The 14,357-nt window shown below is 37.7% G+C and overlaps 1 protein-coding gene across 3 annotated transcripts in view; it reads left to right on the top strand.

The window, feature by feature from the left end:
- The window catches only part of PKL (chromatin remodeling factor CHD3 (PICKLE)), a 234,948-nt gene extending 220,894 nt beyond the window's left edge, over positions 1–14,054 (top strand). For all 3 annotated transcript variants that reach the window (XM_089460627.1, XM_089460626.1, XM_089460625.1), the window contains 7 exons: positions 10,167–10,228; positions 10,341–10,417; positions 10,572–10,702; positions 10,781–11,210; positions 12,149–12,281; positions 12,506–12,579; positions 12,779–14,054. In XM_089460627.1, coding sequence (XP_089316753.1) covers positions 10,167–10,228; positions 10,341–10,417; positions 10,572–10,702; positions 10,781–11,210; positions 12,149–12,281; positions 12,506–12,579; positions 12,779–13,339 — 1,468 coding nt within the window. In that variant the 3' untranslated portion in view covers positions 13,340–14,054. The remainder of the gene's footprint in view (positions 1–10,166; positions 10,229–10,340; positions 10,418–10,571; positions 10,703–10,780; positions 11,211–12,148; positions 12,282–12,505; positions 12,580–12,778) is intronic.
- Positions 14,055–14,357: the final 303 nt, after the last annotated feature.

Raw genomic sequence — 14,357 nt, 5'->3', positions numbered from 1 at the left:
CTCCCGGTTTGAGAGCGAATCTTGAAGCGATTTTTAAAAAAAATATATATTTTATATTTTGATACATATATGTCAACAAAAACATGTAGAATGATGAATTAGATATAAAAAACATAGATTCAACCATATCACATCAATCATCTAGAAGTTATAATGTTCATCAACCACGTCCACAAGTTAGTAACATACATATTACAATTGTGACATATTGAATCTCGTGAATCATGATTCATCAAATTCAATCTTAAAGTTTCAACTTCAAGCTTTCAAAATTGAAAATTCAATATATAACATTTATCATCATTGATCACCAAAGTTGTACTTGTAAGCTAAGTTTAACCATTACAAGAAATAATATCTTAGATATTTCTAAGTTCTAACTGTTAACATGAAATGAAATGTTATAAAATGAATTATGAAATGAAATGAAACAACTTTAGTCTTTCACGAAGCATGATATTCATAATTCACAATCATTACCAATGAGCTATAATTGCCAACTTCAAACTTCAAACTTTCATTGTCACAGTCATATATTGTTTACAAAAAATATCATTATGATATGAAAGAGTCAAGAGTCAAGATTCAAGGACTCAAGACTCAACGGTTATGAAAACTAATAGAAGCTAGAAAAAACAAGTAAACTGTAAATCTATTATGTACTACTACATGTGGCCCTTGCCACGAGAGTCTATTGTATGAGCAGGTCGCGGTGGTCTTCTAGGAGTCTCCTGCACAGACCGACGACCAGAACTAGAAGGCACATGCCCTCTACGTGAGGGTGTATATGGAGGTGGTGACAGCAAAGGAACAAGACTCAGAACTTGAGCACTGCTACTGGATGGTGGAGGTGGCATGGCTGCTGCAGCTGCTTCATCTTCATCCCTTATAAGTTCCTCTTCCAGTTCTTCAAGACGTATAGTGCCATCCTCCAAATTGTCATCCTCTGGGTGGTTGTCCCAAATTTTATTTGTTGGATCCTCATAAGCCTGATCACAGTGATGACTCGACAACCTCAAGTTGTAGTGCACATAAACCAAGCTTTCTGCCCGGTTTTCATTGAGTATGTTTCTTTTCACATTATGTATGAAGCTGTAGGTGCTCCAACAACCCTTTACAGAAGAAGAATTTACAAGCTGTAATAGAACTTTTTTTGCCAATTTTGGCAAAAGTCCCTGGCCGCCATATGATTCCCACCATGTGAGAGAATCAAATCTGTCCCTGTCTTCCATTGCATGGAAGGTACCAAACAAACCAGTGCCACTGAAGTATCTGCCTATTTCAAGGCGCACCGCTGCACATTCCTCCCTATCCGGTATCAACTTTTCTAATGCATCCGAATATCCTCTAGTTAACTCTTCATCTAAATGGGGTTTGGTCCTAACCCCACTCCCTGGTGCAGGTTGGCCCAACCAAGATGTAGAGTAGTATTTTGGTGTAAGGATATATGCCAAGCAATGTAGTGGAAGATTAAGTTTATTCCACTTTACACACACAATCATGAATCAGTTTGTACAAGTCGGGATCATTGTTATGAACAATATCTTTTATTTGCCCCAACATGGTATCCATTTGCTCATACACCTCACCAATCACTGGTTTATCTGTATATGCAAACCGAATCATGTGATAAATGGGCTTGGTGAAATCCAATACTTGCCTCATCACTCAAACACAATCTTGACTTGATATGCTATGCTTTTCCTATCTTGTGTTAATGCTTAGAGGGTGATATTAATGACAACGATCCCAAGATAGGCAATGATTTTGATGATATTTAGGTATTTGCTGTAGCATGATTTTTTGGATGCTAGAGGCCATCTAGATCCTGCTTCTTGATGTATTTTTGGTTCAGAAATGGATTGCACTCGATGCTATTTTGGTTATCTGCACCCTTACATGCTATGTAAATCAAAACTTGTAACTTGTGGACCTGTGGTTGATGAAGATTGTAACTACTAGATGCTTGATGTTATATGGTTTAATCCATGTTTTAATGCTTTTTATAACTATTTCATCATTCTACATGCTTTTGTTGACATATATGCATCAAAATATATAAAAATTTGTTCCCGATTCACTCTTGAACCGGGGGCTTTTGAAAATGTCGCTCTTGCTCCCAATTAAGCTCAGAAGGAATTTCAGAGGTGATATTCACCAAATCTATTGAGTTGCAAGATCATAATGAATCCATAGATGAAAAGGAAGATGTCAAGATTCATAATGATGATCATGCAGCAAATTAGGTTCATACATTATTCTAAACAATCCAACTTGGACACTCTTAGTGTTGTGAATGTTGAAGCGGGGGAGTCTAAGTAGGAACATATACAAATTTGAAGAGCTATCCTTTAGGTAGTGGAATTTGGGAAGGCAGATTCACAGTGGTTTGATGATAGATTTGTGGAATGTCTTGTGTCAATTCAAGTGTAGTTCAATAGTCCATGATTGTTCAGAGGATTCCACGTAAACATTCAAGCAAGAATATTTGGTGATCAATTGATAACATATTTGAAGTTCTTTGAAGAATGAAGTGATAGATTAGTCAACGTTATGTAACACACTTGAAAAGCAATCATGAACAATTTTGTGGCACATGGACATAGATGAATTATGAGATATCTGAAGATTGAGACCAGGGAAAATTGTCGAAGGACTCATTGTCACTGTCATTAAGATGAATGTTCAGTAAATCTTGTTGACAGGTGGAACTACCTATTTACACAAAAAAAAGCGATAAGAGGCACAAGGCAGGGGCAGTTACTCTTTGGCATTGATGTCAAAGGGGGAGAGGGATTAGGAAAGAAATATCAGAAGCATGATCATAGGGGAGTATGAATGTTGCCATCTATGATAAAGGGGGAGGTAAGAGGCACAAGACAGGGGGAGTTTCTCTTTGCCATTGATGTTAAAGGGGTAGTGGCTAAGTTGCACGAAACGGGGAAACAGGTATGAGTTTCTGAAACAGGAAGCGATACGAAACACAACCTCCCCAAATTTTGGAAACGGGGAAACGCGAATATATATATATATATATGTGTGTGTGTGTGTGTGTGTGCAATCATAAAGCATAAATGATACATTATAATTTATTACTTTTAAACATTAAGATTTAATTTACATCACATTTACTCATGAATGATCACATAATGAAAATAAAAATATCGGAATATCCAAAAGCATCCTTTATTATATATCCAAATCTCAAAATCAACCTTTATTTATATTAATATATGAGGCTGCGAGTACAATAAAGACTATAAGGCTGCAAGAGAGAGATCCAAATTAGGATTTTCTGCATCCACATCCCATTCTTTAGAAGGACCACTGTTGTATTGGGAGTCTACTCCTACATAGTCGAACGACCTCAGTGCTCTTGATTAAATACAAGTTTCATACCCTAGTACCCTACATGATCTTGATTATTGGGAGTTTCCCCTGCATAGAGGGCTTGGTTCTCTTGATTAAATACAAGTTCCATACCCTAGTACATGATAAAATCCAACGGAAACATTGCAATACCCCCAATCCTGAAATCCTGAAAAACAGATAAGTCTGCTGTATTTTGAGTGAGATCTAAAATTCTACTTTCTCCATATGAAATCCAATGAGGGCAAAACCACTCTCAAACATCCTGAGTCATTTCATGGTAATGTTAAAAATTTAAGTAAAAGGATGAAAATGAAAAATAAAGGAGAATATCACTTTTACTTTAAGAATTTAACATTACCATGAACTGCATATGCCTCAAACTTCTTGATGAACTGCATATCAACACTAGGGCAAAAATTCACTTTTATAACTTTAGACACGCATCTAGAAGCAACTAGAAGTCACTAACATACCCTAAAAATAAATTAAAAATAAATTAGAACAAAACACAAGTTAATGAGGAAACATGGGTCGTACGGCCGTGAAACGCGTTTCTGGCCGTACTAGCCACGTTTCCGTATCGGGAAAGTGGCAGTACGGCTGGAAACACGTTTCACGGCCGTACCAAACGCGTTTCCGCGTTTCGTACTAGTTTCCGTACGAAAACGGACCTCTGTACCACGTTTCCTGCAACATAGGGGAGAGGGATTAGGAAAGAAAGATCAGAAGCATGATCATAGGGGGAGTATGAATGCTGCCATGAATGATAAAGGGGGAGATTGTTGAATGGTGTTGTTAGTGATGTCAAACTTAGTCGTTGATGTTCAACTTCATCATTTATGAAGGGAAATGAAGACTTGAACCCAAGACCCTAAATGAGTGCTTTTAATATATGTCAGTGGATCACATATATTAGAAGTACCAATGGACAAGAAGTCTTGGAAGATTGAAAAGGAAGCCCATAACAAGCCACGAAGCCCCACTTTCCTCGCTCTTGCTATGACAAATGAATGTGAAAGTACACTCTAGACCATCATCATTTGATAATACTCGTCATGCCGTTTCCAACGGTAGGTGGCACACCACGTGGTTTCTTTTGGTTGTGGAGATATGCTCATTTGAAGATACTATGCCCCAGTGCATGGGCCAATTCACCCAAAGCCAACAAATAATATTAACACAAATCATAATGACGTGACCTTCACCCAAGCAATTATGACTTGGCTCCTCAACAAAATTATCATGTTGAAGAGGAGGTCCAAGTTGACCCTAAAAGAAGGAATTTTATTGTTGTAAAATAGTTTCATTTTAAATATAAGGTCAACCTCATTTACTAAGGGCATTTTTATCAAAGTCAATTAATTGACAAGTTTCCCCCCACTTAAGCCCCTCGTGGCAACTGTAAATGGAGGCAATTGTTTGCCCATTTGAGACAAGATTTGACAATGAAAAACAATTTGAAACTCTGAGGCCATGGACAACAAAACAAAGATGATGTACAGAGGCTGAACTTATTGTGCTTGGGGTTTAGTTTTGTGTTGTATTTCTGTTGGTGGCTTGCTGTTTGTAGGGGTTATTTTGTTGACCTAGGACGAGTCCCTGAGGTCCCTTTTTGATGTTGTTTAAGGCCAATTAAGGCTTGTTACAAGGCTTGAGTATGAGGCTTATCAAGGACAGTTTGAAGGTTTGCTTATGTAGAGTTTGAAAGGCAGATCAAGGGCTCATTCCAAGGATAGATTTAGGGCTCGTTTAGCGCAAGATCTTTGTTAGTAAGCAAACCCCTTCTAGCTAGCCATGACATGCTGTAAGACCAAATTTTGAAGTGGGCTTCGAAGCTACCTTTCTCTGGAAAGTTCTGCTGCTATTTAGACCTATTACGAGGTCCCTTTAATGGTCAAATTGAAGTTTGGTTGGGGCATGGAAAGCTTGATTTAGGGCTATAGTTGAATTAGTAAAGGCCGAGGTAACTTGCGGGTTTGAATTGGATTGCTTGGGAGACCTAGATGATACCTTTTCAAAAGCCCTGGTTCAGATCTGAAGGTTGATGTAGGCAAAAGACACATTGCTCTTTTTGGTATTATCTTATTGCTGCAAGCACTTCTCATTGATCATTTCATTGTTGTCTTTCATTGTTGAATCATTACATTGTTGTATATCTGAGCACACACTCCATTATTTACTACGTCATACTTGTGCATTCACTGTGAAGGTGCATACCTATCTTGTTGATGAGACCTCATGTAAAATGTGAGCACTTCCGGTATAATGAAACAATGAAATTGACTAAGAATGTTGAAATTTGAGGCAGCTATGGGATGGATTTCCCATGAGAAACCGATATACCCTAAAAGAAACCCATCTTGCCCCAAAAGGAAAAGTCAAATTGAATAAATGTTAGAAGCTCTATATAAGTTTGAGTTGTAGATATTTGAGCATTGCTGGTACAGTGAAATAATGACTAAGAATGTTGAAATTTGGGGCAGCTATGGGATGAATTTCTCATGAGAAACCCATCTACCCGAAAAGAAGCCCATCTTGCCCCAAAAAGAAAATTCAAATTAAATAAAGGAAATATTATTATTAAAGTGTGTTTGGCACTCCTCCTTGGTGTGACAACTTTATTTGTGCAAAGCATCATCACAGAATTTGGTAAATATATTTTAGAATTATTTATTATAATATATAGTGGGCAAAATGGTGAAAAGTTCAAGTCAAATCCACTTTATGAAGTGTCACATTAACTCTCATGGCATCGTTTTCCTCCAATGATTTGTATAAATAGAGAGCCTTTGATGTATGATAGTGATACTCTGATGTATGGCAGTGTATCCTTGATATATGGATGTGTCTCTATGAGACAATGATGTATGATAGTGATAAGACAACGAGGTATGGCTTGTCTATATGACAGTGACTTGACATAGATATATGCTACTAGTCACAGTGATATGGAGTTTAGTCAGAGAGGTCTGGTTAATACCTCCCTATTCTTCTCTGCTACCATGGTTGGCCCTAGATGGCCTAATGTGATTAATGATGAAAGACATATGTCTCATTCTTATTGTACTTTGTATCTCAATAGAACATTGATGAATATCTAATAGAAGAAGAATAATTGATTTATGGGTTTTTCCTCTAGTCACAGTGATATGGAGTTTAGTCAGAGAGGTCTGGTTAATACCTCCCTATTCTTCTCTGCTACCATGGTTGGCCCTAGATGGCCTAATGTGATTAATGATGAAAGACATATGTCTCATTCTTATTGTACTTTGTATCTCAATAGAACATTGATGAATATCTAATAGAAGAAGAATAATTGATTTATGGGTTTTTCCTCTTGTGGGGTTTTTCCTTGGCCTCCGACCAAAATCCTGGTGTCTCTATTGTGTATTCTTTTCTTCTCTTGTTCGTTATTGTTCTACTACATTGTCGATGATGTTATTGTTCTCTCTATGCTATTGCTAATGATGATATGATGCTATGGGGTGAATGTAATGTGAAAATGTTGAAAACGTTGAAAAAATGCAATTATCTACACCAGAGAACAATCGAGCCCTAAAAATTAACAAAGAAAAGTAGTGATGTGAGTTGTCAAGGGTTCAACTTACGGTCGAGTATAGGATAAATTTGTTGGACGTTGGATTGAAGACATAATAGGGCAAATATGAAGTAGATTTGAGGGCAGTAGAGTTGTGACAGATTGAAGTAGTTTGTGAACAAGAAGTTTGGATAGAGTTTGTTCACAAGATTTACAACCTTCATGTATGGCAACAACATTTCATAAAATATGTCATCTGAGTTGTGATCTGAGGTTGATGTTCTTGTGTTTCCCAAGGCAACAATTGAGACAACTTAAGGTCAGGTACAAGACAGACCTATGGCACTTTAGATTGAGCATGTGGGCAAGAGTTAACAGTGACATGGTTTTGCTTCTCTGAAAATGGCAACGTTAAGGAATGCTATCTCGTTGGTGATAACTATGACTGTGGTGGCATTGGAAATAATATTGTGATAGTGTTATGGTAGCGTACTAGTAAGTGACTATGGGATAGAAGTAGAGGCAATGCAGTGACCGTGTGGTGTTGACAACAACGATACCAAGACTATTGAGAACAATAATTGGACAGTGATCAGGTCAATGGTTATGAAGTGCAATGATTAGGTGTAGTGATTGAGTAGGGTGACCATTGTGGTTGGGTGGTGCAAAGGAGGAGACCGAAGACTCCTTCAGGTTGGTGGTTGAAGATGTTATCTTCAATCCTAAGGGTGGCAAGGTGGGGCAAGGTGGAGATTGATGTCTCCATTATGTTGGTGCCTGTGCAACAAGTTGGTGCTTGTAGGGCATTGGTGCATCCTTTTGGTTGATGTTGGAGAAACTAGGGTGTTGGTGGATCCTTCTAGTCGGTGCTAGTAAATTAGGGAGTTGGAGCTTCCTTCAGGTTGGGGACTGTAAATTAGGGGTTTGGTGTCTCCTTCGAGTTGGTGCTTCTTTTTGATGTAATCTTCAAGACTTATATTAAAAGTGTTTTGTGGTTTTCTCTTGTTTGGATTTCCATGCAAAAGAATTCTCTTGTGTACTGTGTGTACTGTTAATGTTAACATGATATGTTTAAAATGATAAAAAGTGCCTAACACTGATTCATCCTCTTTCTTAGTATTGGTGAATATTCCAACAATGAGAGGGGCACTACTTGGGAAACTTGGATTGGAGTGTTTCCATAACCATTCCATACTTAACCGTTAACATCATTCCCTTGATTTCACATCCATCCTTTAGGATTGGTTCATTGGGGTTTGGCACCCTCATATCAACATCTTTGAGTTAGGGCCGAAAGACTTTGCCATGGAGTTTGATGTAGCTAGAAGAAAGGTGAAAGCATAAGATGGCCACAACAAAAGAAATTGAAAAGGTAAAATGAAAAAGATGGTTGGGACAATAATTTGGGGGTGGGCAAAAGCCTACCCCCTAGTTAGCCATCACTTGATTCCTGAGCACTAGATGCTCCATCATTTTTTAAAGGAACCCTTGCATGTCCCAACTGCGATGAGCGAGAAAGTGACTCATCCTTAAGGCGTAAATAAATGTTACATCTTTGAAAGAAAGCTTGGATACCTAAGCTATGCTCCTTATCAAAAAGATGTAAACAATGCACCAAAGGGGTGGAAAAACAAGTTGAGGATAGGGCTAGCTCATGCGTCTATGATTGCTCTATCCATACATCTATACACTTAAGATGATGAACCTCGATTAGCTAGTCCCATGGCCATATCACCTAGCCATGAAACCTTTACCATCTATTGCCACCACTATCACAAACACCTATGAATTGAATGGTTGACCTTGTAAATGCCACCTCCTCTTAGGCGATGGAAATGCCTAATCAGGTTGACCATCTAGCCACCCCTAACAAGGTAGGTAACATTTGAATTGGCTTGGTTTAGTTAGATATTGGAAGGTGATCCCAGTTTGAAGTCTTAACTTGCCCTTAACAATTAATTATGGTCCACTATGATGCATTTATTGTCATTGTCTCTAATGAATGGTTGTTTTCACTTGAGTTTGAAATGGTTTTGCCAGGTGGTCCATCACATAGCAGCAAAGGCCTTGAGGGCACACCCACTTTATGGCCACTCCACATCATGCCTTGGCTGTACTACACTTTCTGAAAGGAGTGAAGAACTTGCAGATGCAGTGTTGCCCCTCCACAATGGAGTGTTGGTCACTTTGATGATTCCAACAGTTGATTGACACCTCAGAGCACCTCTAGATATGAAATGCGAGCTCATTTTGCTTGGTGTTGGAGATTCTTGATGATGTACTCAATGGACCCAAAATGCCCCCAAGCTGGCCTTGACATTGTTCGATGGACATGGCTTGATCTGAGTCCAAACGATGATGGTCATCCCCAAGATGACTAGGGAGGGGAGGGCTTGTAGTATGTACTACCTCATGGAGCCCCAATGCTTGTGAGAGATTACACTATGTTGTCTTGATGCCCCCCTTGAAGATGACACAGGGCACCCAGAGTTTGCTTTTGACAAATGGAGACATTTTAAGGCTTGATTTGAAGGCTTACCCTCAATTACTTGGTTGATTAGGATGGTTGGAGGTGCAGCTAGCCCATTCCATGCATTTTTGGAGCTTTATTAGCCCTGAAAGGGCATGATGTCATGCTTGGGAGGAGTTTTGACCCATATGTGTGGAATTTTTGTAGGCTTATTTTATTGTTTTGAGCTATTGGGTTGGCTTGTAACCTGTTTTCTTCATGTACACTCAAAATTGAATCTGTCATAGGAAAATTAATGGAAGTGAAGGAGGGTTTCCATTAAAGGAGCGTAGAGGGGCCTGCTGAGGGACTTCAAACAATATAGGCATAAATTATAAATTTCTTAGACTATTAAATATACATTTGCACTTTTGTATTTAACTAAAACTGGGTGTTCTGTATTATGGTGATTGTGTAACTATCAAATACACTATTTTTCGTCATGAAATTGTCAAACCATTGATAATATAGTTATGGGTCAAGCGAGAACCAGTATTATGAAATGAGCTTGCATGGTTAGATAGAAGAGTAAAGTTGATGTCATACATGAGAGCTCTGTGATTTGTTTACAAAATAAAGCCAAGCTTGTCTAAACAATAAACATATTGCTCATTTATCTTTTTTATCCAGCATACTTGAAGGATTTTTTTGACAGTGGTTTGAGCGTTCTAAATGGACATGAACAGTCAATATATGTTTCTGAAAATATTTTTTTAAGTATCCTTCTAATTTTGACTACTTTGACAGGTATGGCATTCTCTTTCTTACTCATATATCCGAGGATATAACTGATTCACCGACATTTTCTGGTATTTTAATATTTTAGAATTTTGATTTTGATTATGTTGACCTTTTACATTATTTTGTATTTGTTTCTTTTATAATGAAGTTTGACATCTTGTATTGAATTTGTGATTGAAGATGGTGTACCTAAAGAAGGTCTACGGATACAAGATGTTCTTGTTCGCCTTGCATTTTTGCAGCTGATAAAAGACAAGGTATGTTTCATTATGGAGGTACAAAGCATTTGCACCTTATGATAATTGTTGTGTCTATTGGTCGATTCCTAAAGAAAGTTTCTCTGGAAGGTGATATCTCGACCTGTATATCCATCAGCTTATTGGAGAATTGTTCCTCTTGTAATTTGTACAGGTGAAGTTATTAGCAGAAAATCCTGCTATACCATTGTTTGCCATTGATATCTGCAATAAATTTCCTGGACTAAAGAACTCCAGAATTTGGAAGGAGGAACATGATTCCAAGCTGCTACAAGCTATTCTGAAGTATGCACAAACCATGCTTGTTTCACTTTTTTCATAGGTGAACTCTGAACAATAGCTGATTCTCTTGTGTTTTTGCAGGCATGGTTATGGGAGATGGCATGCTATTGTAGAGGACAATGATCTTGGGTTTCAACATGTCATCCGAAAGGAGTTGCAGCTACCACCCTTAAATATATCTACCGTGGGAGATCCATTATATAAAAATGCTGGAGCCTCTTCTGCTATAGAAAACAAGGGTTCCCATATACAGGAAGATGGCTGTAGCAGCATGGTAGAAGGTCAAGTGAGGTTACCTTCTGTAGAACGTGCTTGTGATGTTGCAGGTGTTGGTGAAGTGGTAGCAACATTGGCAACTGAGAAGAGAAGCCAGCTGCCTCAAGCTGGATCTTCAGAGAGTCTTCTTGCCCAATTAAGAGATGTACAAAAGAGGCTCCTTGAGTTTATTAGAAAGAGGGTATCACTTCTAGAAAAAGCACTGAATGCTGAATACCATAAGGAGTCAATAATTGTGAGTATCATGAGTTCTGTACATTTTATTTATCATACCCACTGATTTTCTAAGGCTTAAAGGTGTGCTATGGGTGGGAGGTAAAAACAAATTAGCCCATGGTCATGCAATCAAACATGATTGATGTCATTTATGTGCTTGGTTGGACAAGATCACTTGTTTCCAATGTTCATTTTACATCATTGTGACACTTTCTTCTGGTGTATTGTTCATACACCAGCTTGTTGACTTTTTCAAATCAAAGTATTTCAATATTGGGAAGGTAGCACTGCATATGGCTGTATTTTTTCTTGATGCAGATTTTTTGTTTAGAAATTTATACTCAAGTGGGCCTTGACATGAGAAAGAGCACATTCTCTATCACTTGAAAGTTGAAACACAATCATATCCTTGATTTTTTTGGTGTTAAACTTCAATTGTCATCATATAAAAATCAAGGGATGAATCCTTGAAAATATAAACAACCTTAAAAGCCTTATATTGTGTGACGACCTTAAAACCACAGGTCTACTCTGTCCAATTCTAGAAACCACCTAATAGAAAAACAACTCCATTGATTTTTCACTTGTTTCATTTTTGCTCTGTATTTTTGGAATTATGCATGTTTAGAAAGCAGCATCGTTCAAATATATATTTATTAGTACTATTTTATTGAGGGTTGCCACTAAACCAGCTTTTCAAGTTGCTGAATATTAGTGGTTGTGATTTTGGAGCTTTTCATTTTTTTGAAATTACTGTGTAATTGTGGGTGCCTATGTTATCCATTCTTTACCTTTCCAGGTTATAAGTTCTCTTCAGGTGCTTTTAGTATTCATTCTTGACTAGACTTGTAATACTTGTATTGAGTATTTCATACTGACAAAGCTTTGTATTATTGACAAAAGTGTGCTGGCACTAAATCAAAATATTAACGGGTTTTTCCCTGTTTGCATTTTCAGGCAGAGCAGAAGGAATTTGAGTCTATTAATGAAGAACCTGAGCAAGAGGCTAGAGATGCACGTGTACCAAGCCCTGTAAATCAACCACTGGCAGAAATTGGTAGCACTGCTTTTTCTGCTCTATCAGCTCTAGGTTAGTGCCCTTTTTAATCTTGCCAGAATTCAGGGGAGCTACTTTTTATTAATTTATTTGGTGAAGTCCATTGGAGTAATTGGTTGGGATTTTTTTTTTTTTTTTTGGTTCTTTTTTTTGGGTTGGTTTTGGAGCTGATTTTGTTTTTCTTGACTGGCTATGGGGGACTTTAGGTTGATATTTTTGTGTTTCTGCTGAAAGTTGACCCAAAGTTTTGATTCCAGATCCAGAAGAGGTGTCAACACATGCTTTTGATAATGATTCAAATCGCCTGGAATTAGCTAGACTTTACAACGAGGTCCACTTGACTTACATCTTAACTTTCTTATTTAATTTTGGGGTTCACATGCAATTCAAATGAAGTCTTTGCATTTATTAATATATTTTGTTCATTCGTGTTTCTGGCACTTGAACCTGCAGAAGAGGTTATGTACTGTTCTAATTATCTGCTTCATATAATGTTAGCTTGACTTCTTTCAAGTCCATGTGCATTGCAGATGTGTAAGGTGATTAATGAAAATGAGCAAGAATCATTTCAAACATATACAGGAAATAAGTCAGCTGGGCTTCGTTTGAGGAGAAATCTTCGCCCCCTTGACAGCTTGTGCGAAGGAGTTTGGAAAATTCTCAAAGTCCAGCAGGTTTCTGCAGATTTCAGTGTGGGCTTGAATCAATCATCCATGCAGAGTGAGGATCATATCAATGGTGAAGATCACATCAATGGTGAAGATGCTGATGTTCAATCAGATAGTCATGAGGATGACTTGGGTGCAGCTGATGAGGTCAATTCTGACAGCAAACAACACTTGGCTAATTCCAAAGCATCACCAAAGAAATCTGGGAATTCAGGTGTTGGTATATTCTCTTCAATGACAGCGACTGCATCAACTCCGAGGAGGGGCTTTCAAAGTGCACAGGAAGCGTGCTGTAATACAAACTCTGCAGATTTATTGACATCATATCCAAAAGGTGGAGCAAACATTGAGGTAATGGAAGGGAAAGAAGATAGAAGTGGATGCTTGCTGACGACTCCAAGAGTCATTGTCCTGGATGATTAAGCACTGGGAATACTGGATAATTAAATCAATGAATCCTCTTATAGATATGGCGCAGAAAAGTTCACCTCGCTGCCTAACATTCCTAAAGTCCTGTCCTGTGCTTGTAATTTCTTTCATTGGAAAATTTTGAATCACTGTCAACATAAAACTTGATCTCAGTTCATCCGGGAGCAAGATTAATCATTTTTTGTTCCTGTATAATATTATATTATTTGTCATGGAGATGGGGCAATGCTTCAGACTTCAGATCCTATCAACTTTCAGGCATTATTCATTGTGAGTGCCTGGTGAGATTCGAAAGTTAAAGCACAGGAAAGCAAACTTCTTGTTATGTACTCGTGGGTGTGGACGACAATCATTGTTTCGAAGAATCATGTTTACATGCTGAATGCATTTAATTGTTCTAGAACACCAACGATGCTGAAACATATGAGTGTTTTACCTCTTGTATATATTTCTAGGCCTCGTGCAATCTAATCAGAGGAGCCAATTATGTGATTGATTCAAATTTCACTAGTACATTTCCATTTTGGCAGTCTTTCATGATTGTCAGACTGGCAACATATTCTTGTTCTATCCTTACAGACGAGATTAAATCCTTGATTGGGGATCTTATTTGAAATGATTTATTTGAAAAATTTGCGGAACGCTTGTGAAATAAAACAGGTAAGATCTTTGAAAATTCAAAAAAGTTTTCAATAGTGTTTTTTCTCCACTTATATTGAAATGAAAAAAAGGCTCAGAACAATTCCAATAATTTTTGATGTACCGCTCCTACACGGCATGCCCATGTAGTTACAGTTTGAGAATCAACCCTGATAAGAGTGAGCTGTAAGATGATGGTGTAGGTAGTTCAACCTTTTGACCAAAACCAGGGGAGGAGATCAAGAGCGAGCTATCTAAAAAACTTCGTAAATGTTTTAAGATTTATTTGAAAAAAATCGAGGAACGCTTGTGAAATAAAATATGTAAGATTTTTGAAAAATAAAAAATGAATTTTCATGAATGTTTTTTCCAC

This window comes from Pinus tabuliformis, chromosome 7 (assembly GCF_031772625.1).
Source record: "Pinus tabuliformis cultivar Carrire ecotype Pingquan chromosome 7, CPIR1, whole genome shotgun sequence".
Taxonomy (NCBI): domain Eukaryota; kingdom Viridiplantae; phylum Streptophyta; class Pinopsida; order Pinales; family Pinaceae; genus Pinus; species Pinus tabuliformis.
This window is presented reverse-complemented; position numbering and strand designations above follow the sequence as displayed.